General features: G+C 42.0%; 1 protein-coding gene across 1 annotated transcript in view; it reads right to left on the bottom strand.

Moving 5' to 3' along the window:
- The window catches only part of ARHGEF38 (Rho guanine nucleotide exchange factor 38), a 51,815-nt gene that overhangs the window by 3,948 nt on the left and 20,930 nt on the right, over positions 1-26,937 (bottom strand). Inside the window, exons 4-13 of the mRNA XM_006264019.4 lie at positions 23,694-23,841; positions 18,816-18,833; positions 13,654-13,853; positions 12,978-13,111; positions 8,939-9,043; positions 7,268-7,390; positions 3,968-4,288; positions 1,886-2,029; positions 723-921; positions 282-544 (exon numbers count right to left, since the gene is read on the bottom strand). Coding sequence (XP_006264081.2) covers positions 282-544; positions 723-921; positions 1,886-2,029; positions 3,968-4,288; positions 7,268-7,390; positions 8,939-9,043; positions 12,978-13,111; positions 13,654-13,853; positions 18,816-18,833; positions 23,694-23,841 — 1,655 coding nt within the window. The remainder of the gene's footprint in view (positions 1-281; positions 545-722; positions 922-1,885; positions 2,030-3,967; positions 4,289-7,267; positions 7,391-8,938; positions 9,044-12,977; positions 13,112-13,653; positions 13,854-18,815; positions 18,834-23,693; positions 23,842-26,937) is intronic.

Consider the following 26,937-nt stretch of genomic DNA (forward strand, 5'->3'; position numbering starts at 1 on the left):
TCCCTGCCTTTTAAAACAGTGTAACTGTTTCCCTAAAGCAGACTAGTGCTTCACAGCTTAACTGAAATGTTCATTGTTTCTTCACAGAAGGTGCAGTTATTCTAAATAATAGAAGAGGTAATAATATTGTTTGAATTCCCATGTATGTAGGAATTTAATATAATTCTTTTGAAGCCAAAAGGTGACCAATTCAAACTGTAAGCAGCAGACCACAGCTTTTGTATTTGGAATTAGAAAAAAAGTGCAGAATCAGACAGACAGACATATTGCATAATGCTTACATGTTGATCATCCATATCATGAAAACTATCTGTCCCTGTCCCATTAATGGTAGGCTTTTCAGATTGGCTGTGAGAAGATGAGCTGCTGTCACTCCTCTTATGTCCTGGGTTTCTTGTGCTGCTGTCATTGGGAAGCCGTGAAGAAACAAAAAGGCTGATGTTATCAAAATCATCATCACAGAAACTGTTCTCTGCAACATCCTTCTGCACCTTGGCTGGATTGTAGAGCTTCAGGAAGGAGGAATACACATATCCTTTAAGAACTAGATATCAGATGGAAAAAAAAACAACAAAAGCAAGCTAGTTCTTATATGTTTCATAGTCATCCTTTGTGTTATAAGCTGTCAGTAGGAGACACACAAACGAATGGGCCAAGAATGAAAAAGAAAATCAGTAGCCCAAAGGGAAGCTGTTGTTGGGATATTTGTGCAAAGGACTTACTTCCTGTATCAACAAGCCACCTGCTCGTACTTCCAAAGGGGTCCTTTTGCTCCACAACAGCCACCAGTTCCCCCTCATATAAATCAATATCAAATTCCTGTGTGGCATTGCATTTGCGCTTAGCTTGGTAAAGTGATTCTGCACCATATGTAGATAATAGTTTAGACCTGTGGCTTTCTGTTTGGCGTGGAGATTCAGGCTGAAAAGGAAAATAAACTAATTAATGTTCATTGGGAGTAATTCTGGGGCCATTGCTAGAGAAACAGGTTTCACAAAAGAAGCTGATGTTTACCTAGTGTGACTGTAGCACAGATATAAAAGAAATTTCATACTCATTGGGTGTTTAGGTGCATAATTCCCCAGCCCGTGCACTCACATTTGTGGTCTGCATGTTTTCATCTGTTGTACTAATAGCTGAAAATTAAGAGCGAGATCTTTAGAAGAATTTAGAAGTCTACTGAATGGGATGCAGGCACTAAGCACCTTTAGAAATCTGCCCTATAGTCTCTGAATAATAAAATCTTTAACTGGATGACTGAAACATAATTCAAAACTGGTATGCAAATGGTGAGTTCGTATAAATAACTCACTTTATAAGGCAGAAGCCATAAGATCAACAGTCTCTGTATTGTTACATTAAATTCTTGTATGAATATAAAATTACTTTGCTATGTAAAGGTATGATTCAGTTGCTATTACTATTATCATTATCATTATTATCTGTGTTCCTACAGTTCTATGCATTGTGGATCAGATTGCATGTTAGGCATGTCTAAATTCTCTTGTTCCAGCTGTAGAAAGCCATCACACACACTCATACCAAACATCAGAAGATTAAGGAATGCCATAAGACAAAGTATAGCTTGATGTATGGTTATGGGATGACCAGGACAGATTTGGTGAAAAATCTAAGGATGGTACCATGAAAAAAAATTGATGATTATGAAATGACAGTAGAAAAATCACAAGACGTCACTGGTCATTGTTTTGCAGTCTCTTCCCAGGGTGGAAGGAAGTCTCTTTCAGTTCCAAGTCAATGGATCAAATTTGGATTGATTGCTTTGTGGCAGTTTGGCATACTGTCCACTTCAGGTCCAGATGAGAACCACGACAGGATGCTGTGGCAAAAGCCATCATTCCACTGACAGAAGCATGATATTCACCAGAGAAGGGCCAGGTTTCTTCTTTTCAAAGCTGAGTTTTCTCTCAATGAAGGTGGTGGTGGTGGTGGTATCTTTTACAAAATTCAGCTTGTGAACTTCTTCCATCACCTGACTCTGTACTTCAGAGATACTTGAGGAAGACAGCTAGAAATGAAAAGAGAGATTAGATCTCATATGGTAAGGACATAAGGCACAGCAGTTTTGGTCAAGTGGATCTAGTGCTGGAAGTCAGGAAATCTGAGTTATTAATTATTGTCATTATGGTTTCCAGTCATGTCCATAATATGCAAGGCACTGGACAGATATAAACCAAGGCATGCATCAAGGAGCTTCCAACAATTGCTATTATGACCTGTCTAGGCATAGAAATGACACTGGTTTAAGTATATCAGTCTAAAAACTGGCATATTTAAATTGGTGTAACTTTGTGTGTGGACACTCTTGTATTAATTTAAAGGCGATTTCCTGAGTTTAGCTTGTGCCTGTAGTGTTGATCTGTGGCTTTGGCACAGGCCTAAGCCTATATGAAGGTGGGATGTAAATAGCAAAAAGCAAAAAAAATCTATGGAGAAATCCCCAAGGAAAACAATGCCTGGTACAACCACTTCCCCAAAACCAGAGACAGGCCTTGCCTACAGGAGAAATTTGCACATGAAGTAGCCTTCTAGGCCATTGAATCCAGTCCTATATGCTCACACGCAACCATTTCTCCAAAGAGTCTACGTGACCGTCCACTTCAATCCTTCTTGTATGCCACCCCCACACAGAACCACCTACAAAAAAGCCTACAACATGCCACAGGTAATGAACAAGGATGAAAAGGGTGCCACCAATACCTGGGTAAATCTCTCTCTTAATTTATGTAAGATAAGCTAAAATAAGATAGTGGTATACTGAAATTAGTGTGTCCTTACTGACACACCTTACTGAATTTCACAGTATATACAGGACTTTACCAGCTGACTGCTGCAACTTCTTAAAGGTGTTTTTTTTTCCAGGAAGACTCTATGATGCAATCCTACCCTTGATTTCTCATTTCTAGGCTGACAAAGACTGGAAAGTAGCCTGTTCATTTTTTGGAAGAAGGAACTTCAGTGTAAAACTCATCAATAGCCTATATCAGTTACTAAGGAGTAGTGTGAATGTCCTTCATAAGAAATCTTGTTGAGACCTCAGTCAGCAGAATGGTAATTAAAACAAAGGTCCATCAGTGGAGGGATGGAGAGGGGGAGGATCAGCAGGACAGTTGTTGAAACATGGCTCCATTGTGGGGGTAGGGGGTGTGCATGTGTGTTTGTGTATTCTGGGGGGAGCCTGCAGTTATGTGGACAAGATCAGGGCCCTGTTACTCAAGTAGAGCATTCAACTTCTCTGAGAAAAATGCTGTCATCATTTCATACCCACCCCAGCTCAGCCATTTCACTGAGATGGATTTGAGGATCCATACTTTAAAAAGCAAAGGTTACCACTATGTGTAGCTAGAAATTATTATTTGACTGATACATGTCCATGCAGCTCAGGTAAGGGTCTTCCTATAAAGGTAAAATGTTTTCCCTGTCTAAATGCACCTAAAAAATATCAAAAGCACTGTTGCAGCTCACACTGTAGCCAGGACAGAAAGCCATTCCTCACAGACTCAGAGGCAGCTGCAGTTGATTTTTGTGACAGCATTTTCCCATCAATACTAATTCTAGCACAGTTCTACCAGTATTAGTAGCACCAGGGTTGCAAGTGTAGAAAGGGTTACAGCAGCAGGGTGGCACGTGTAGAAAGAACAGCAGCAGAGTTCTTCCAGCTCTATTTTCTAAATCACTCAGAGCAGATCTATGGGAGTTAATATATAAGGAACTGCATGGTTCCCTTTTACTGTAGCATTTCCTTTACTGCTACTCTTGGAGAAGCTAATGCACTTGAGTCCTCCCTAGTGGGAAAAAATGCCCATGGAAGACAAGGCTTCAGGAGGATGGACGCAGAGTCTGAAAAAAATCAGACTGTGTTCAAGTTGAACATAGCCTGGGTTGTCTAGTTGTTTGCTTTAAAGGTAAATTATACACAGGCGCCCAACCTCCTTAGATGACTTACTGGAACAAGCACCACCACAGAAGAATACAACTGTAGAGCTGTGCACATCGTTTGCCTGAGGAGAGTGATGAAGCAATGCAGGCAGTTCACCACAATCTGCTCGGCTGCCTGGTTAAACACCTGAAGCTCTTCCACAAGCTGTGCATTGAGAGCTTCATACTCCTTCTTTGCCAGATCCAGCTCTTCTCCTGCTGACCTTTGAAGAGAGCTGTTGTAATCCAGCAACTTGTCATAACGCTTTTGGATCAGCTTCTGTGGGCCTGGAAATAAGGTCTGTAGACCTGAGAGAGGGCTCAAAACCAGTTTGTCCAGTTGATCCACCTGGGAAGGAATACAAAGAGTCCAAGTAATACTTCATTCATACCTTCTTTCACACCTGCTAATAGATGGTAACTGATCAGGACTGGTAGGACCCATATCCCATTAACAAGTTTTTATTGAAGAGGTATTATTATTATTATACTAAAGAAACAGGCAGAGGGAAGTTAAGTGGTCATCCAAAGAGCTGGAATCTAAGGGTGTGCGTGCTTGTCTCAGTTCCCTGTCGAGCCACTAGATTAGTGTTGTAAAGCTCCATGGAGGCTGGGAAAGTTCATCCCATGACAGAGGGAAGAGTCATACATTCCTAATCAAATGTCAGTCTTTCCTTCTGAATAAAACAAAACAGGTCTCCTAAAAACAGCCCTGATTAAGCAGTATAAATGCTTATGCAGGTAGAACCCAACAATCTGATTTAAGTAAAAATCAGTATGTTAAAAGGTGGTTGTTCTTGACTTTGACCTAACTAATAAAGTAGGCAGATGAACTAGGTACCTGAGGTAAAAGAGGGAGAAGATTTCCTGAGGATCTATTGCCCATGGTAACTGCCCAGGTGCAACAGCTAAGACCTAAACCTTGCTGTCCTAGTCTTTAGTCCAGCATGGAATTTTTTTCCCCCTTCTCTGAAGCATCTGAAACCAGCTATTCTGGAGAGACATTGTGCACTGGATATACTGGACCATTGCGATGATAAGAAATGATGGTGATGTCTGTGTCCCTTTGTTCACAGGATGAACTTTATTTATTTTAAAGATATTTTAAACTATGAGATTATGTTTAAGTATAGCATTTCCAAAGATGGAGAATGGTAGTTATCAGAACTATGAAGAGCCAACCCTTATGGTTTTGCTTTGGAATATATCTTATCCTTTAGCAATGGATTAGTGAAGCTTCAACCACTAGCTTCTCTTCATCAGGCGGGGTGAACTGATCAATCGAAGCATTACTAAAGAGAGTCCAGTTAGAGTTTCATGGAAGGGCCTGATTGCCTAAATTTTAGTAGGGGGTGGGAGATGCATAATTTCCCAAAGATTTGAAGAAGTTTGTTTAGCTTGAAAAGATCTAGTACAGCCTGGAAACCTAGAAGTTCAAAATCCTGAAACTAGGGCTGTGCGAGGCTTCGGACAAAGCTTTGGATCTGGGGAAGCTTTGGATGCTTCAGGGTCTGAAGCAGCACACCTAGGTCCAAGTGTTGGCCTCGTTCGGTTTCCCGAAGCGGTTTGGAGCCGCCTCAGAGATCCGGCCATAGGGTATAATGGGGAAAACAATAAAATATCTATAACTTTGTTGTTTTTTGTCCAATTTGGAAGACATTTTCTGGAATGGTAGACTTTGCAGAGAGGACAAAGCCTGCCAAGTTTCAAGAAGATGGGTGCAGGGGTTTGGGGGAAACAGCTCCCCAAATTCCTGAAAGCAAAACTCATGTCACGTGTAGGTGTTACAACATAGCAGGGTGAAAACTGCAGGGGTGGTAGCTCTTACTGAGACCACAAAGCCTGCCAAGTTTCAAGAAGATCAGTTCAGGGGTTTGGTGGGAAACTGCCCTCAAGCTGCGGACAAGCAAAACTGATGCCATGGGTGCTTGTGGGACTGTCTCTGTCTTGGGGCAAGGAGGGGAGACACTGCTGCAGGCCTGGCTGCTAAGCTGCTGTGTTCCCAGTTACCAATCAATCCATCATGATTCACTCAGGGACCAGCTCAATACGCAGGCCCTAGCTACTACATAACGACTTAACGAGCATCAATTAGCACCTACAAAACCAGGCTAAGGAGGGGAAAGAATCAACACAGACAATCAACTGTCCCAGGACAGACACAGTCGTGGCACCAGTTTTGTCTGTCAGCGGTTAGGGGTGCAGGGCCCCAGACTCCCTGCACCGCTCTCCTCCACACCTGGCAGGCATTACAGTAGGGGCCACCATCCCTGCAGCTGTCACCCCGCTGCGCCTTAACACACAGTGTCACCCAGGGCACCAGTTTTGCTTGTCCACAGCTTGAGGTGCAGGTCCCCTCAACCCCTGCACCGATCTCCTTGAAACTTGGCAGGCTTTGTGGCGTCAGTAAGAGCTCCCAGCCCTGCAGTTTTCACCCCACTGTGGTGTGACACACAGCCGTGACATGAGTTTGGCTTTCAAGAATTTGGAGTACAGTTCCCCCCAAATCCCTGCACCGATATTCTTGAAACTTGGCAGGTTTCATGCTCTCAGCAGAGGCTACCATCCCTCAAAGTTTCATCCAAATTGGACAAGAAACAACATAGTTATAGATATTTCCTTGATCCCCCCATTATGACTGGATCTCTGAGGCGGCTCCAAAGCTTTGGAGCCGCTTCGGCCAGATCGAGGCGGAAACCTGGTCCGGAGCTCTGGATCACAGCCATCTGAAGTGGCCGGATCCAAAGCCAAAATGATCGCTGCCGACTTGCACAGGCCTACCTGAAACTAGCTTAAACGTGAAGAGATTTAAGTAAACAATTTTGGGATTGGGGTCATATTCATATTTTCAATCTTTCCTCTGCAACTGTGAGGGATAGAAACTGCCCTTAAAATAAATAGCTGAGTTCCTTATATTTTCATGATTCCAGGAGCTGAGGATTTAAGAAAATACCAAATATTACAACACTCCAGATAAAATCATAAGAGCTGCAACGCTCCTGGTTTCAGCAGAGGTCTGTTTCAATTCTAGAAAATGTATTCTTATCTGGGCTCAGACTTTCATACTGGCTTTGCCTCTGACAACTTTAGCCTTTCATCAGAAATTTAGGTTGAAGGGAAACATTCTTCAGCCCTTTGGGGCAGCTGCATTGTTATTAAGTTAACCCAGCAATTGTACATGACTTCATTCAGAAAAATAATTGAAATAATATATTTCTCCATAGTTTAATGGACTCATAAGGGGTTGGTTTTTTTAAGTGTTGAGTCTATAACACTTGGTTTACACATGCTGATAGTTGCATGATATAATCATATTTCATAAACTCACAAAGCTTTTACAAGGGTTTCCAGTGTTACTCAGCCTTTCTGAATAGCCATTTTCTTCATCACTTTTGTCATGTAAAATATCTTGAAGTTCACTTATACTCTGTGCAGCTAGAAGCATGGAATCCTAAAAAAGGATAAGGTTAGAATATTAAAATAAATTGATCATTTGCTTTAATTTGAATACAATGTATTTATTAATTCAGAGTGCCACAATATTCCTAGAATCATAGCTCTTTTCTATCTCTGGCACCTATTCCACCCTGAATCAATACGTGATTGTGTTCTATTATATATTCTCCCTTGTTTTGTTCAGTTTTAGTCCAGTTTTTTCAAAGAATAGGGTTACCACCATTCACCTCAGACAATTGGACAATTGGTATGCTAATAAATCTCACCATTGGAGTTAAATCAAAAACCATTAAATTAGTTTTTGTGGAAACAGCCAGTGCAAGGTCCTTGCACTTTTTTGATGGTATCCTTTAGTGAAACCTAAGTGGATCTGGTCCTCTGCACAGGGGAATTTCACCCTTAGTGAAGTATCCCCTCAGGATATGGTATCATGAACGTTGCTGCCCCAAGGAATTAAAATCCACACAGTCTACAGGCAACAGCTGTCAGGTAAACTCAAGGGTCATGGCATGTTTACCAAGTTGGCTGAAACTTTGTGAAGCTTCTACAGACTAAAAGTTGCCTTTCCCTATATCACATGTCAGTCAAGGTCAGCTAGTACAGCCTTTTATTTTTAATGGCCCTTATGGCCTCTGCTAAGTTGAGAATTCAGGCCAGAGGGAGAGAAAGCTCACTGAACAAATTGGGAATGAAAGAGTGAAGAAACCAGTAGCTATCTGGAACCCTGTGATGATCATAAAGGTACTCCTGAACATAGTCAAATCATTACAAAAGAACGAAGTCCAGTGTTGCCAACTCTCATGATTTTTGGCATTGTTTCTAAAGTCTACGCTTTGGGAATGTGAAAACCTTAGGTCTTTCTAAGCTATGTTTTTATCTATCTATCTAGATATCTATAGATATATATTACACACACACACACACACACATATATATATATATATAAGAAAGAGCCAAGGTTTTCACATTCCTGAAGCGCAAACTTTAAGAACAATGCCAAAAATCCTGCGTTGGCAATACTGAAAGTCCAATGGAAAAGGCTTTATTTCAAGAAAAATCCATTGGAGCACACAGGAGCTAAAGGAAGACATCATCTACCTTGGTATATTTTTCAGGACCTTCTAACTCATGTAGCTGCAACCTGAATAGTTTGTGCAGCATAATGAGGACTAATTGAAACCACCTGCTACTTCACTACAGTGAAAGGTGTGACCCTTGTGGAGTCATGATGTACTTCAACATAATGACTGTGCCCAAGACAACTTTCTTCTCTCCCTTGCTTTCCACACAACCACTAGTGAGACTTCCTGTTTAATAAACAGAGTGATATAGAATCCCAGTTTCATAGGCTCTTTGCTGTTAACCCCCAAATGCAGTGGGAATGTAACATTAGGTTGTACATGGATCTATTATAGGATTTTTTCATTTGATATTAGATAATACTGCCAGACGTGTATTAAGATGGGTGTGTATGTGGTTTTGTATGTGTGAATGCATTCTTATGGGTGCTGTCATGATATACTCACTTCCATGATATACTCACTTGTAGATGTTGTAGAGAAAGTGAAATATTCTTCACACAAAATTTCACGGTTTTTTCTAAACATCTAAATAGCTTTTCCTCCTTATTAAAAGTTTGGTCTCTCACCTAAAATAGATATTTGCACAATTTTTAGGACAGCAATAAATAGTTTGGTTAGCAAAATGTACGTCCAGAAAAATGTGAACAGAGTACTTCAGGAACTCTTCCAAATCTACCTCCTATGATCAGATTTTAAAACAAATAAATCCCAAGGTACTAAAATATGTGCAATTGTGATTCTGATATTTTGATTTTAGCAGAGCATCAAGAAAGACTGGCATTGTTTTAGTGTAGGTGCTTCTACATTTATCAATACTTCTTTTACATATATACTTACATTTTGGAAGGAAATAGTGAAAACAAAAGGTATCTTTTCATATCACAGCATTGCTTCTTCCAGTGCTCATTAATATAGAGAATGTGCAGCTTTTACTGACGCAGAACCATAGAGCAGGAGGTGCTATGGTTTCTGCACAGTGCGAGGTTTTGTACATATTATAGTCACACTGCTCAGAAAAGGAGTGGCTTGTATATAAAGAAAGCCTGAAAAGATGTTTAAAAGGCTTTCTTTTCTACTTGCTTTGTACCTTAGAAAGATGAAAAATGTCAAGGCTGGTTTTCACTAGTTTTGTTGCAGGAGTCTTTACAGGTCTACAAAACAGGACTCCTGTTGCAGGAGTCTTTACAGGTCTACAAAAAGTGAATCATGAGCTTGCTTGGCCTCTAATTCAAGAGGATAGAATGCTGAGTCTTTAACAAAAGCATCTTATTTCCAAAGTGATTCTCATGTGTTTTAAGTTAAAAAAAATGAATAAAACCAAACAGAAAACAGGAATCTTTAACAGAATGAATAAAACAATAATTTCCCCTCAGAGTCAGGTTTAACTACATACTTATTTCTGATTTCATCATCTTGTCGGTTTTCCAGTATGCCAGAGATTTTCAGTTAAAAAAAAACTAGATTCTCAATTTTCTAATGTAATTATCAAAAAAACCACAAAAAATAGGGAGTGGGTTGTATATGTATATTAGGAGGCAGAAATAAGAAAAAAGAAAAGGCACAAACCTGCAGGTCACATTTAATAAGGCAAATGTCCCAGCATAAGCAGCTAGAAAGATACTGAGGTTCAATTTTCAAAAGCACCAGCTCATTTAGTAGGCTACTTCCCCTTGGTTTTCATGGCGAAATTTTGAAAATTTGAAAATTTTATCTTGATAAGCAATCATGTAATTACACCAATGATAAAACTGAGTAGGGGTTTAATTCTTTGCATACTTGGGGAGCAGAGGGCAAGTGCTGGAGATGGTCAGAGTGGTGTCCAGGGGACTCAAGACTCAAAGACTCAGGCCACTGCTGTCATGTTAGTTTCTACAGCAGTTGCTATAATGATGCAGTATCCCTAAACTCAGCTGTTGTTGCAGTGGAAAATACTTCCCACGGGGCTGCTGTTTCAGCACCCCTTCTAAGTCAGCACATGTTGCTAGTGCCCTGCTCACTCACCCATAGTTACACTAGGGTTATATAGTCTAACCTGCAAAGCTTGAACTGATTTGGGGGTGGATAGACATTCCCTGTTCATTCCAGAAATGCAGGCACATACCTGCAGTAGCTCAGGCTAGAAGCCAGGGGGTGATAGAGCAGCCCTCCCTTCCCTTCCATAGTGCTGAGCTGAAGGGGTTTTTCATCAGGCCCCAGAAGGACGCTCTCATAGTAGCTAGGGTCAGGAGGGACCTGAACAGATCATCTAGCCTGACCCCCTACCACAGGCAGGAATGAATGCTGGGTTCACAAGACCCCAGACAGGTGATCATCCAACCTCCTCTTGAATTTGCCCAATTCCCAGGGGGGCGAGGACCACCTCCCTGGGAAGTTGGTTTCAGATTTTGGCCACCCTAACTGTAAAATATTGCCTTCTGATCTCTAACCTAAACCTATTCTCCATTAGCTTATGACCATTGTTCCTCGTCACCCCAGGTGGAGCTGGGGAGAAAAGGGCTCTGCCTATTTGCTGTTGATCCCCCCTGATGAGCTTGTAGGCAGCCACCAGGTCCCCCCTCAGCCTCTTCTTGCTGAGGCTGAACAGATTCAGGTCCTTCAGTCTCTCCTCGTAGGGCCTATCCTGCTGCCCTCTCACCAAGTGGGTGGCTCTCCTCTGAACCCTCTCCAGGCTGGCCACATCCCTTTTGAAGTGCAGCTCCTAGTACTGGACACAGTACTCCAACTGCGGCCTGGCCAAAGTCGCATAGAGGGGGAGTATCACTTCTCTGGACCGGCTTGAGATGCACCTTTGGATGCATGACAAGGTATGGCTGGCCTTGCTGGCTGTGGTCTGGCATTGGCAGCTCATGTTCATCTTGGAGTCAATAATGACTCCGAGATCCCTTTCTGCCTCTGTGCTTTCCAGAAGGGAACTCTCCAGCCTGTATGTATGCTGTGAATTCCTTCTCCCAAGGTACAGCCCCCTGCATTTGTCTACGCTGAACCCCATCCTATTCTCATTTGCCCACTTTTGTAGCCTGTCTAAATCTAGTTGCAGTCTCTCTCTCCCTTCAAGTGTGTCTACCTCGCCCCACATCTTAGTGTCATCAGCACACTTAGACAGCATGCTTTCCATCCCCTCGTCCAAGTCGCTGATGAAGATGTTAAACAGTGTGGGCCTGAGGACCGAGCCCTGGGGTACCCCACTGCTCACATCTCACCAGGTTGAGTACAACCCGTCCACCACTACTCTCTGGGTGCGCCCCATCAGCCACTTTTTACCCATCCAACTGTGCAGGCATCAATGCCGCAGTCACTTAATTTATTGATGAGGATGGGTTGAGAGACAGTGTCAAAGGCCTTCTGAAACTCTAGAAAGATTACGTCCACAGCAACACCATCATCCAAGGATTTAGTTACTTGGTCGTAAAAGGCAATCAGTTTGGTCTGGCAGGACCTGCCTTTGGTGAACCCATGCTGATTGCCCCGAGCATGATCTCCCCTACAGGCCCCCCACAGATATGCTCCTTGATGATCCTCTCCAAGAGCTTCCTGAGCACCGAGGTGAGGCTTACAGGCCTATAATTTCTTGGGTCCTCCTTCTTCCCCTTCTTAAAAATAGGGACCACATTAGCCAGCCTCTAATTAGTGTGGGGTATCCCTTCCTCCAGCAGCCCAGCAGGGAGCTGATAACACAGTGCATCACCCCTAACTCAGTGTTTATCAGCCCATTAAGAAACACAAAAGCTTCTCTCATTGGTTCAAGCTCTTCTTAAAACTTTTTCCAAGGAAGGAATGGAGGGACATTACCAGCTACCTGTTGATTAGCTCCTAAAAGCCCTAAGCCAACACTGGGCTGTCTGCCTTTGCCCTGTTTGCCACAGTATGGACCGTAGCCAGCATGTGGCATGCTAGCTAATGCTGAGAGGTGTTTGTGTAAGGCAAAGGGGAGAGGGGAATCCATGCTTCAGCAGAGAGTGGTGAGAGGGAGGGAGGGAGCAGGAGGAAGCCAGGCAGATGCCCTGTACTTGCAGTATCTACCAGAGCTGCAGCCAGGGAGCAGAAGGGAGGAGCCAGCAGAGAGCCCCACCCAGCCCAGAGAGCATGCCAGGATGCTGGGGGACTCTGATTTAACTTAAACCAGGAAGGAATCTGGGACAGACATTACATAAACTGGTTTGACCCAAATCAGTTAAGTCTAACACTACATTCAACCAGGTTTATTTCAAACTAGTTTCAGCCATTTTCAAACTGGTTTATGTGCACTGAGCATCTGTTCTGTTACAGGCTTAAACCAGTTTCTGATCACTTAAACCGGTTTATGTGTAATGTCTGTCCCTAGTTATAAAGTCCTCTTTCTCTCTGCTGTGGAACATAGGAAAGGATACTAAAAAATTCCAAACATGACACCTATTTTCAAAACATTGACATTAAAAATTCAGTACAAAAGCAGAACTGAACTATCAATACAAGTTTTCAAACAGATTTATGTGACCATGCACTGTGAAAGTGACTACGCACCTGACGTTCTCCTCTCGTCAAAAGTTTCAGATGGCTAGTAACCCTTTTGGATTTCTTTCTGATGGAGTGAATATTCAGCCTGGAAAACTTCTCTTTAAGAGATTCATCTTCATCATTCTTCTTATACTTCAGCACTGCAGATAGAAAATTTCACAGCATTAATAATCTGTATTTACCAGGCTCTTACACATCCTGTTTTCTAATATGAAGCTATTTGTAACGATATACTTTGATGATGCCACTTTCTGTAATATGGTATGAAAATGACTGAAATGATGAACACTTCATTAGTATCACTGTTAACATGGAAAAAAGGTAGGAAAGTTAAGACTTCAACATGGCGGGTTTGTAAGAAATAGCTTTATTATTATATGCTAATTATTAGTAATGTTTAGAGTTGCATCACTAATGCTGCTATGTTAACAAGCTATAATCATTTTTACACTTTTGGAAATGAAATCTTTGTGATCTAGTCTCAGGGTTTGGTTTTAAACTTGAAACTACAATGCAGTTCTTATATCGGTTACACCCTCTCATAACCCAGTCTGTTTTATAGCTCATCTAGTGCCAGAAAACAGCATCCTTGATAACATCAGATGAGTTGAACCCCCAACCCATAACAAGCCAATCTATGAGCCTACTTACAGAGGACAGTAATGTACATTCTTTTTCCTACCTAAATCTTTCCTCCTTTTTAGTTCATTGATGTTCACATTAATGTCTTTCACAGCAGCAAGGGCACCTTGTAGAGCCTTGTAATCTGGGTGGGAAGCAGGAGTTGAATTCAAGAGCTCACAGAGTAACAAGGGATATTTCATCACACGCTGTATAGGTTTGATCATCAGGGATCCCATGTCCATCAAATTTGGTTTTCCTCTATAATTAAACAAACAGATTTTTCCTGTATGGTGCAATGTATTGAAGAAAAATAATGTATTATTCCTATCTGGTCAACAAAGCTGATATTTCTTACATTTTGCAGTTGAGCTTTTAACTACTGAAAATACTGAAATTATGGCCCAATTTTATACTGAGTGACACAGGTGCAATTCCCATTTAAGTCAAAGATGAGATGCATTCAACAGGATGTCTGTCTGGCTTCCTGTAACTGTAACCATCCACTGGTCCCCTCAGTGTGAAAGTGACCCCAGTTCAGACTTTGTAGACTCCTCGTTTTGGTGCCTTAATATCAAAGGCACATCAAAGCAGAGTCGTATATTCACTTATCAGTGTATACCTTATACCACCTTTCATAGCTCCTCTGAACTTGCCATTATAACCACAGTCATTTGATATCCTCTTAATCACCATATTTTGATGGTAGTTTTTTGGATTGGACTACAGTTAGTAAAAGGTGAATTTCAAAGGGATTCAAAATTTAATCTGGACAGACTTCCATAATGATGATAGTTACCTCAAGCTTAATAGGACAGGGCAAGCCCTATTCAACAGCTAATGTGTGGGTGTCCACACCATGGCATCAGGAGCTCAGAACCCCATCCCCTCTCCCTGCTCTCTGGGGCTTGACACTCTCCAACTCCTTTTCATTTTCCCACTCAGGGCACCAAAAATGCTAGTTACACCTCTAATCCAGATTATCTAGATCTCTCTCCTATCATGCTCTTTCCTTTCCCATGTGTTACTTCCATCAAATGACAAATGTTCTAAAACCATGATTCCATCTCTTTCTGAAGGTCTGTTTAAGGAATTATTTTGTTTCTTTTTACCTGTCTTTGGGTAGAAGGGGCCTCTTTGCTCATAAGAGTGTTCTCAGAAAAAAAAATCCTGGACAAAATGGGTAACTCTACTACAACCAAGGTACAAACTGCGGGGGAAGGATTTCCATGAAATACCTCCTACATCTTGTAGGTTTGCATTTTCAAGCAAGGAGCAAGTTATTGTTAATAAGGTGAAGAAGAATGGTAAGACTAAGGCAGCTCTTCATAACAGAAACACAAGGCAGTATTTTTACTGCATCCTAAAAAAGGAGCTTTCGGAAGGAAAAATAATGTTTCCTGAAGTTAGAAGTGTGAGGTTACATGCTAGGTGAACCAGAATGTCTGACCAGGACAAGAGAATGAGAGAATGGAAAACAGAGGGAAAGTGTGAAAACAAGGAAACAACATACAAAATGTGCAGAAAGATCTTTGCACCCTCCTATAAAATTGCTGCAACACTTCTTACTGCTGACTAATTAACTAATGATTCAGATGCTTTGCAGAAGAGGTATCTGCATATTTAAGCCATCTCTCATGAGCAGGCACTAACTGTAAAATGTCCAGCATGCCGAAAAGAAGTTTTAACAATAAATCCTTTTAAAGCTTTTGAGTGTCCTTGAGCCTTCTCATTGTTTCTGTTCTTCTGCCCCCACGCTCCCCACATATCCTATATATAGAGAGATGTTTTTATTTCCTCTGGCGTCTGGCAGCAGTAATGAAGAAAATCTTAAATTGTTATTGTTTTCCCTGAAAAGCCCCACGAATGCAAATCTTTAAAAGCTGTCTCATGAATGGAAAAATCTTCAAGTGTCTTCTCTTTATATAGCTGCTCTTTGGACAGCTGCCCGAGTGATAAACAGCCCTCTGTTCACATATCTGCATGACACAGTCTAGCAATATGGTTTGAAAGATAGGAAGTTTGTTATGAGATAATGACTCCCTGGGGCACAAAATGCCACAAAGTTCAACTCATCTTATTCTACCCAGTGAGATTATCTGATGATAACCACCCTCCATAGATTAGTTCTGTTTCTAATATACCCCTTTAGAATACTCTGTAGCCAATCAGAGCACGGCCTTGCCACACAACTTAAACAGATGTGTAACGACTTGTGATATCTATTGTGCAGAAAATTAAGTTGATAATTCATTTGTAATGCTACTTCAGCCACCCAGTCTTATCATGAATTTACTAAGTATTTTAATGCCATAAGTAGCTGCACTAATCTCATTGCAAATCATTACTGTAGCTTTGCAGTCAAGTAAACACAGCTGGCTTAACTGTAGTGGGTTTCACTGCATGCACTCTACCCTGGATGCAATGCAATAAAGTCAAACACCAGAAAAAACCCTATGTCTAAATAGTTAGCTGGTAAACCATGAAAAGATAGGCAATTGAATCTTTAGTCTGGGTCTCATTCTTTATTTCAGATAGTTACCTTGTGGATTCAATGTCACTTTAAAATTGACAGTTTTGTTACTGTGTATATGTGTCATAATATTTTGTTAACATTATTATTTTTAGTGTGCAAATATACCTTTTCACAATATATATAGGACAAATGATTCTTTATGGATCACATTCTGTTCTCACTCAGACGTGCAGAAGAGTCCACAAAGCTTGGCCCTATTTTCTTGATACCTGGGGGTAACCCATCCAACAGATACAATTTGATCTTTAAGCAGGCATTTCCTTGTTAGACTAGAAGGTTAAGCATTCTGTAATCTGAAAGTTCCAGTACTACCAAATATGCTTTTAGGTAAACATTGTTGTACTTTTTCATTCAAGTTAAACCAGTTATGAAGGGCAGTCAAAGATGAAGAGGCAAAAGATCCTACTGACTTAATCTTTTCATCTTAGTGGCCATTTGCTGCAAGCTAAGTGTTCAAGGGTGTTTTAGGCACAAATCTAAGAAAAGTGAGAACACCTCAAGAGAAGATATTCCCAGAGCTTTCCACTATTCAGGAAGCAACATTCCTTTGTACTCTTGAGGCTCCTGCTATACATTACTGATATTATGCAATTAACTGGTTAATCACATAATAAATCTAAACCAGCCACACATGCAAAGTAAGACTAGCCACAAGTGCAAAATAATTATCACACAATTAACTGGTTAATCATGCAATAGATTTGGATCAGCCACATGTGCAAAGTAATTATCACACCATGAAAATGACTATTGATTTAACCAGCTACAAAGTTAGTGCTTGAAAATGTGAAACAGTTCTATATTTCTAACCAGCTTTTATTTGAACATGTAGCAGGGGCCATAAGAGGTAACTGCTTATCAGAGATGATTATAACAGGGTGCAAGGCCTGAGGCAAATCAGCCTGTGTTGGGCCCAGATGCAAAGAAGCCAGCATAGGTGGCTGGGGGTGGCGAGCAGCCAGATACAAAGTTGGTGGCAGTGCAGAGTCACCAGTACTCAGCGGGCCCTGCAGGAGGAGCTGTGGCCACTCCAACTGGCTCCGCGGGGCCCAGGGTGGTCTCCCTGATTCGTTTCTCCCCGATTTGTTTCTCCCCTCCAGGGATGGCCCTGCTTACAAATCCTTTAAATGCAGCTAGAGATTCACACTCTAGTATTTTGAAGGAGAAAAATGTGTGCTAATTTCAGATAGGGCAGTGCAAGTCAGTGCAGTTGTTAACACTTGTTCATTTATACACAAACAATGTTGCCATGTCAGCTGTTTTTATCAATATGCTCCGATATCTCAGGGTTCTCCCAGGGTATATCTATATAACCAGTCCCCATCACTCTTAGCAAGAAATGTGCTTGGCCATGTCCTGCCTACCCACTCCCATTTGTATAAGCCAAACTGGAAATGTGATGGAGAAACCACTCTGGGGCCGCTGTTCACTTCTGTCTCCAGTGTGCTTGAGAGGAGCCATGGGAAACAGCTCAGGAACAGCTTTAATGCTGTACTTCTGAATTTTACACATGTAAGTGGGTAGGCAAAGTATGTGTGGTCATGTTCCTCCCAGAATGCGCCAAAGACACAGTGTGGACATATCCTTAACTCCCAGCTCCTGGAGTCATGAGCATATGTGAGAATTTCAGTTAGAAAGAGGACATTATTATTTGTAGAAAAAATCTTGAAAACATGTACTATAAAGATAAAAAAATACAAAAGTCAATTGCCCACCCCTGCCCAACATTTATGTATTTTTTTTAAGTTTCATCATTTTGAAGCTACCATCAATTTTTGGGAATCCTGCCTGACCTTACTGGCAGGGCTGACCATACGACATCCAAGCGCACACACATTCATATGTCTGAGGTTTTTTTTCTTAAATGGCACTTTAATTTAGTATTTCTTCTCTTTCAAGTTTTTGCCCTCTGTTTTAGGTACTTTAAGAATTTTATCCATCTTTATAACTATCCTTCTTCTGTATTTTAATATTGTTGTCTAGAATTGTAAATTGTAATTTATTGGTTCATTTATATCCTCTTTACAACCCTCTCCATAAGTATCTTCAGAACCAATGATGGCCCTGTGCATCTTAAAAACCTATAGTCTAGAAATCTTCCCTCCTTTATTGCTTTACTTATGGGAGAGGAAACAGTCATAATCTTGGAAACAATTTTACCCGAGAATCTGATATGAGCCAAGCAGGTTCACAAAGGCCTAATAAGTGCTATTTTAAGAGGGTCTAGAAGGGCTTTGTGTCCAGAGTTTAAATCTCTAGTCTTCAGATCTTTCCTGGTCTAGTCTTGGATTTCAAAGGCCAGCACTGCTTTTTGAGAAGCACTCATTAGAACAGCAGGAGTTTGTGAGCATATCATTTATGAGGGAAGGTGATTATAGCAGGCTCCAAAAGAACAGGGAACCAGATTAACCAGCTTCATAAACCAGAAGTTTAAAAACAGGCTGCAAAGATGGCACTGAACAGATTTGGAGAAATTAAGACTGAAAGTCTTTATTGCCCATATCTGGAAGAAATCTTGTCATTGCACACGATTGACTGGGTTGCTAAAACAGTGCCTTTGTTCTGAATGGTTCTAAACATGGCTTTAAACATTTTTATATATGAAAATAAGTTGTGTCTTTTAATAAAAACAGACAGTACTTTATTTCTAAAAAGCAACAATATCTACTAAATGGCATGGTACTTACTGTTCCTCGTATATTTTTCTGCAAGAAGAGAAAACAAAACAAATATTAGTTTCTTCATAAGAAAAATTATGGTGACCATGGTCAGGTTCACTGATACGTTTCACTGAAGCAATGCAGCTATAACTGGTCAGTTAAGCTAGTTTTATGGTTGCTCTGTGTCCTGAAATTGCACAAAACAGCCAGAGGGTACCGGCGAATAAAGCCCTACATCTTCTGGAAAAGACAGCTCGTAATGGGAAAGGACTCTAATGAACCAGACTTTGGTTATAAGGCCCAACCTTTGCATATATAGTTTTACATAAGTGAGTTCAGGACATTGTGCTAGTAGTAATTAATGATAACTCCTAACTACAAAATAACTCGTCAATAAAAGAAAATTAAAATAGTTGGGTTACATATACCTCCCCTCTATTCTAGTTAAATAGAAATACCAGTAACATTTTTAAAAAGAATGAAACACTGGTATGGTTCAGTCTTTTTTAAATACAGGGTCAGTTAAAACAGGGGCGGGCAATTATTTCGGGCAGAGGGCTGCTTACTGAGTTTTGGCAAGCCATCAAGAGCTGCATGACAGGCAGCCGGGGCAGATAAATATTAATTTTCTAAATTTTTTAGGGGCTCCACAGGCCGGATAGATTGGCCTGGCAGGCCGCATTTTGCCCGCCCCTGGTTAAGAGGTTTACTTACTGAAAAATTCTTTTTGTAAGTTACATGTCAGGTTAAGGTTTTCCAAAGTCTAATATTGTGACTTTATCATAGGTGACACGTGGAGGGAAACAGGGGGCACACGCCCCTTGAGATTTTTATAGCAATGACAGAGCAGCTGCAGTCCTGCTAGAGCCAGGGCCTGGCAGCAGCGGGGCAGCAGCAGAGCTATTTCTGCACTGACAGCGGGGCATGGGGCTGCATGGCAGCACCAGAGGTGGCAGTGGTAGTAGTGGCAGTGGCATTGTGGAGTTGTGCTTCCCCCACTGTCAACACTTACATGTCATCTACGAACTTCATACAGCAAGAAGCAAGCAGGCTGTGCTGCTGGTTTGGAAACAAACATACCCATGTGTACATTGACAAGGGATATTTGAATAAAGATGTGATTAAACTTAGAGATGGAATTTGACTATTGGACAATGTGATATGTTTACAAGAACATTGGAATTAGAAATTTAGCATCCTTCCATACTTGACTTCTCTGTTGTCAAATGCCAAGCAATTCCCCAACAGCACTATCATCTGCTGTTTTCTGACAGCCCACCCGCAAGCCCTATCACCCACTGTTGGTTAACAGCATCAGGACAGTGGTGCTCCCACTACAGTTCTGTAATGCTAGCACTGTGCATACATCTGCCTTTAAGTGAGCAAGCATCTTTAGTCTACAAATAAAGCAGATCATTTCCAACATAATTTAATTTATGCCAAATTAATTACCTTGGCTAAACTAACATACAGTATCACCTGCAAGTATAGCCATTGTTGGAATACAGGGGCACCTATACTTGAGCAGTGAGGCTGCTCTGATGTGCTGTAATTACATCAGCAATAGTTAATCCTTTTGAATCCTAGGGCATTTATACACGTGCTCCAGGAGTTGGGGGTGTGCTTTAATTAGAGTGGCCCCAAGTGCCCAGGGTGTCTAGTATATCAGTGGCCCCATACTTAAAAATGGCAGTGGACGCACTTTATCAAAAGCTTGTCAAAAACACTTTAATTAAAGCACCCCCACTGCCACTTTTCAATTCAGAGTCACTGATACATAAGATGCATGAGATGCTCCAGGCACTTTAATTAGAGTGGCTCTTGGAGTTGCTCCAATTAAAGCATTCACCCCTCCCCCCCAACACTCCCGGAGCATGTGTATAAATGCCCTAGGATTCTAAAGGATTAACTATGGCTGATGTCTGAGACAGTTGTCTATATGTTCCCTGGAATTTCTGGCATGTCGAAACTCCTTTCCAGTCAGCTGGAGGAATGAGAGACTGGTCAAGGGTAATAAAATATGATTAGCTTTGCAGTCCTGATATGGAACTGGGCTAACATAAAGCTTAGTTAAGTATGGACAGTCCCTTCAGTAACTGGGACCCAGTTTCAGTCTTGTTTTATTTGGTAAGACTTTGTCAACCAAGTTTTTTTTAACGAACTGACATTTTTGAACCATAACTGTTGTGGGCACCCTGATGTGTTATGTCCTAGGGTGGGTCTGTATCTTAGATGGTAGGAACTCTGCTTGCCTTTTGGGCCTGTGCTTTAAGGTAACAACAGGTCAGCTGAACTTGGCTATACATTTTGGTTGTGTATGTTCAGCTCATTTTTACTAACATTTCTGGCACTTACTGAAGTGGACATACATTCTGCCTGCCACCTCTATGCACTGATAAAAAAACCCCAGACACAATTCAAAAAAAGAAAATTACTATTTTCTTGGTTTCCCTAAAAAAGTTTAAAGGTTAACTGCAAAACAACAGCATGAAGAAAGGCTTCACTGGGTGCATCTACACAAGATGCTTATTTCAGAGTAGACTAATTAGGTCCCCAGTAAACATATCACATGTACACATGTGGCCCTATTAGGCTGCAGGAAACTAATTACCTAAGGGTAGTACTTGTAAGTACTTATATTTACAAGTACTACCCTGCTGTGGAGTTTTTTATTCCACAGTACTACACATGTAGATGTTTGTGTGGCTGACTGGAGCACAAGAATGCTTTGATGCAGGGACTGCTTGCCAGCTAGTCCTGCACTGGAGCACCCTCGTGCCCCTGCCAGCACTTCCCAGTATATTGAATTGGGCTGGAGCAGCCCCCGGCTGGCAGACTGACCCTACCCGGGCCTTCATGAATATGCTGTGATCCGGGCTTTCATCAACTTGCTGCAGTCCCAGGAGCATGTGTAAACATGGTGCCAGGGAGCTATAAACTCCAACACAGTAAGTGCTGTTTATTGATTCACCTTAATAGTCCATGTTGGTGCACCCATTGTGCCATAAGTTACAGTCACTTGCAACTATGAGTTTTGAACTATGCAGAGTTTTGAATGGCTCACGCTTTTCAGCTGTGATATCACAGAACAGGAATTTTCTTACTGGTTATCAGTGGTTATGTGTAGGGGTGCATGGGGGTGCATGTGCACCCCCTGAGAGCACCCATGCACCCCCTGACCAGCTGCGCTCGCCGCTTAGGCGATGGGCAGGGGAGCAGGTGGGAGCACCAGTGCCCCCCCTGCAAGCCCAGGCTGGGGAGTGGAGCGCCGTTGCGCTCCCAGAAGTGGCCACAGCCACTTCTAGAAGCGGCTGCAGCAATTGGCCATCTCATGATCGGCTGGCCATGGAAGCCCCCCCACAACCCCCAGTCAGCGAGCTTGGCCGTGGGGGGACCCGCTCCTGGGGTGCTGACTGGTTGCTGGATGGGGCACAGGCCCGTCCTGACTAAGGCGGCACCAGTCGCCCATGCTGGTTATATCAACTAGGATTCAAGAGGCAACATGCAATCTTGCATGTCTGTGTACACATGGACTCTACCTTTCATCCATATTTTCTTCCACTTCCCCTGGCCTCAGCAATAAAGATAGGTGAGTGACAGTAACAGCTTCCACTGATTATCTGGGAAAGAATATAGTAAGATGGCCTTAGGGGCATGCCTGACCTTCCTTTAGCTTTCAAGCCTGAGTTTATTTGAAAATCTGTTTCTTTCAGTTTTCAGGTAAGGGCATCTTCAACAGGGTGGTCTGGCAGGCAGCCCTGTTGAACAGGCCCAGCTGTGGGCATTTAGATAATGAGGGAGTATCCCACTAGTAGCTTAAAAACCCCAGAGAGGGCAGCAGGAGCCACCTGGGTGAAGGAGTAGTTTGCAGGCAGGAGGTAACTGTGACCCAAATAAGTCTGCTACCAGACTGGGGCTGTGCTATTGTATTGGGCCAGGGCTAAAAGGCCCCTCCCGCTGCCTGGAGAATGGTTAAAGACTTCCAGTTACTGCTTTATTTGTTTGTTTGGTGCAAAGACTATAGTTTTGTATTTAAAAGGAGCAAAGTCAGGCTGTAAGTCCAAAGGCTCATCAACCTGCTTAGTATAACTTTTCCCTTAATAGGCAATCCATTAGTTAGAGACTTTGAAGTACCTCTCACAGATGTCTCCAGCAATGCCTACTCAAAGAAAATAAATTTCTATTGGCGTGCTCTGTTTTGCCAGTCCTACACTATGTTTTAGGGAAAGGGAATTTGGAGGTTGGGATAGAAGTGTTCTGTCCCAACAGCTAACGCGGATTCATCTCAGAGATAGGAGCTGTTATCCCCCTTCCTCTCCAACCCTGAATGGGACATCTCAGAACTACTGGATATGGAAGAGGTGGAACTGAGCAAATTCACTGCCATCCAAACCACCCCAGCATGTGATTTCTAATATCTACAATGCAGCCTATCCGATACTGCAGTCAGTTCAAATCCCCACGGTCTGAAAAAGCTGTAAGGATATAGGAAAACCAATAGGCTGTCAGAGAAAACAAATGGTTATGTGGTATGATATTTTAACTCCAGTGTATGGCGCATTCCCATTTGACAGAATTGCTGTAAATAGAGGCAGGGTGCGGTGGGGGCTGGGCAGGATGTTATCCATGTCTGACTTTATGATGCTGCAGTTTTCTGCCAGTGTGGGGCACTGAAGCTCAGGGAACAGAAACCTTCCCTGTGCTATTTTTGACCATCTTAGAGAGAAGGAAATCTAATCATGGCCTCTGGCTTGTCATCTTTTCATGAAAGCCGCATAAGCCAGAGCTCCCAGCAAGCCTCATAAACCTCTGGATTTACAGGGGACCTTTCATCTCCATCCATTTAAAATGTTCCCTGCCAGGCAGCTGACTATGGACGGAAATCATCATTTGAAAAGATCTTACTTTAAGGACTGTACACAGTGTCTTAAATGCTGCTTCAGTTCTTCATCCTTTTCATAGGATTCCAGCATGGTGTGTGCCTCGTCGTGGTGATAGCAATATATTTTATATGTGTCTTCTAGTGGGCCTTTAATCTGCAAGAACACTTCCCCTGTTAAAGAGAAAAACAAAGTGTGTCAGGCCAGACAACAGCATCTCAGAAGGAGTTTTATTATTCCACAACATTAGTCATGAGCTGAAAAGGCCAGTTTCTACTTTACTTTGCTCAGAAACTACCTTGTGTGTTTATGTGCATTATTTATTAAATGTATCTCCCGGTTGCTCATTTTTCTTGTAGCTGGGCACCATTATATTAGTATGAAAGAACAAAAATTCCCTCAGGAAAAGGATGAAATGCTCCCCCCTGCTTCTCTCTCAGCTTAATGCCTCTTACAAGGAAACCAAACTGGATGATTTAGCTCTTTAAGGAAAAAATGGTGTTGTGTGTGGGCTGGCAGGGGGAAGGACTATAAGCATGTTAATTTTCCCTTTGACATTTTTTTCAGCTGCTTATAAACCTAAATGGGTTATAACGGGAATAATGAATCCAGCCTCCTGTTAGTCCAGTCATTTTTTTTCTTATCATCTGTTGTGCAGAGCAGCATGGCAATAACAATCGAGGCCCAGGATAGAGTTTCTCTTCACATCATTGAGAACCAAAAAAAAAAAAAGAGAAGAAGACTCCTCCCCTCCCTACCAAACCAAAAAAATGCTGTAGGTTGCAGTCATTATTATTCAGCATTTCAGTTTACATGCAACCCAACAGGAAATAGGAAGAAAATAACATGCTTACATTTTCTCCCCACATACCATTTTTCTTGTGAGACCGAAAGTTGGGTTTTTCCAAGGACCTTAAAGAAGTTGCACACCCATCTCCTACTGAATGTCAATAGGATTTGGGTGCCTAACTGTCTTTACCTGCTTTGAAAATCCCAGCTGAAATACCTTAGTTGGGCTGTCTTGTCATAAAGGGAAATTAAGTTGAGTGGAGAAGCAGTGTTTGTCTGAAGGGGTTTTTTTTCCTGTTCTTTCATCCTTATGTGACCGTACTCAGTTCAGTGGCAAGAACTGTATATAGTATAGTGGCACCTTAGAACTGTATATAGTATAATAATGATTATAATAGTGGGATCTACTGTGTTGAGCATCTATTAAAAAATTACACCTGTATGAAAATATCGGCTACTCCTCCTTTTGTAAACAGGATTGGAGTTACAACAATGGTTATTAAAGTTAAAACAGAACAACACACTAATTGGGAGCCATCTATTCATTCACAGATCAAGCACTGTGCTGTCAGACAGACTGCACGTTTTGCCTCGCCGCCTGACCACAGCATTGCATCTCATAATACATTATATGAACCGCTCTGTCTTGAAGTGAAAAGTGATGCAGTTACCACAGTAACAGCTCAGGGTTTCTTCCCATAGCAGTGGAGGTTAACTGGACTGTCTAATGCAGGTTGGTTTTAAGGTGTGAATAGGGGAATAATAGTGACTGGAGCTAAGACCAAAGTTCATTTCACTTACTATCAGGCCACAAATCAGAAATGCCCTAGAATCCTATAGTCAGCAGTACTTAACACATTCATCATTTCTTATTTTGTGTCCTTTATGGTAAATGCTAATGCTAGCAATGTTCATTGCAGCCTGACTGTTCCATAACTTTTGTAGAGGCTATTATTATGCAACAATGTAAAGGAAACTCTAACATGTTTTTCCCAGGTCCTGTTCCCATATGATCTTATTTTCAGAGATGCTGAGTACCCACAGTTTTTACTGACTTCAGTGGGTACTGCAAGTACTCAGCATAGCCCATTGTGCAGGAGGGCATAGCTCAAAATTTCGCTGATGGCCATTTTCCAGTGGAGGGATCCACCCTGTAAGGCAGTAGTCTCCAACCTTTTTAAGTAGGAGATCACTTTTGGCATTTAAAAGCAACTTCCACCCTTCCCCCCATCAGGTAAGTCTGTGGGGAGAGAAGGCGGGGTGGGGTTGGGGAGATCAAAGCAGAGAGAGAAAAAATTATTTGGGGGCATGCCTCCCCAGCAGGTAAGTCCCACCTGGCCGGGGCCACACTCAACTTATCCCTGCTCCTGTCTTTGCAGTACTGTCCCTCACCACAGAGGCCTTGATCTAACCCCCACACCTTCCCAACCCCACAGATTGACCTGCTGGCCTGAGGCAGGCACATACATGTACACAGGCACTCAGCCCCCCACCCCAGCCTTGGATTGACTCCAAGAAGCTCTGAGTCAATTGAGCTCTGAGTCAAGCTCTGGTGGATTGAGATCCACTGGTTGGTGATCACTGCCATAAGGGCTCAGCACATTTGCAAGTGGGAAACTAAACTCCACATGCAGGCACATGCACAGATTAATGAACTGCAATGCAATGAGGACACAGGACTTGCTGTTCTGCTTTTCAAATTCTTTACTATTTAATAAATTAATTGATTATAGTGGACAACTGGGACTGCTCCGGTGGACCTCATACAGCCCACAGATTGTGAGTTGTGCAACAAGGGTGGCCAACCATTGACATGCCTGCCACAAGTGGCATGGGCAGCCTGTGTGTGTGGCACACCATACATCAAAGAGGTGGCAGGTAGGGCATGGAGTCAAAAGCAGAGCAGCAAATCAGGAGAGGAGCACAAGGTGTGGAGCAGAAAGCAAAGCAGTATATTGGGCAGGGAGCAGAAAGCAGCGCAGCAGGTCAGGTCAAGTAAGGGGATTGCAGTGGCACTTGGGATGGCACAGGGCTTAATTTGTAGCATGTGTGCCAAAAGGTTGGCTCCATTGCCTTAGTGTATTACTTAGAAGAGGTTGGGATTTCTGCAACACAGATGCAAGCTATAGACACACAGCTCAATTTCATACATTTCCATCTAGAACCAACATTATTACCCATGCCCCTAAAGTATATGATGCCCACAAGATCAGTTGTTTAGTAAGGTGTGCCACAATGCCAGATTAATTAACAATCATTAATGTTGTTGCTAAAGCAGAATTTATGGACTACTTGTATAAACCCTTTCAGACTGAGGCCTATTTTCTAAACTTTGAAGTTCGCCTTGGTTTCAGGCCAAATTAACTGAACTAGGCAACCTAGGGATAGATAAATCACTATGGCAGATTTCAGTATGTTCTATTTAGTCCCAGTATGTCTTTAGGGACTGGTTTTATAGTAACTCACAGAGTCACCTGAAT

The sequence above is a fragment of the Alligator mississippiensis genome, chromosome 2, assembly GCF_030867095.1.
Source record: "Alligator mississippiensis isolate rAllMis1 chromosome 2, rAllMis1, whole genome shotgun sequence".
In the NCBI taxonomy this organism is placed as follows: domain Eukaryota; kingdom Metazoa; phylum Chordata; order Crocodylia; family Alligatoridae; genus Alligator; species Alligator mississippiensis.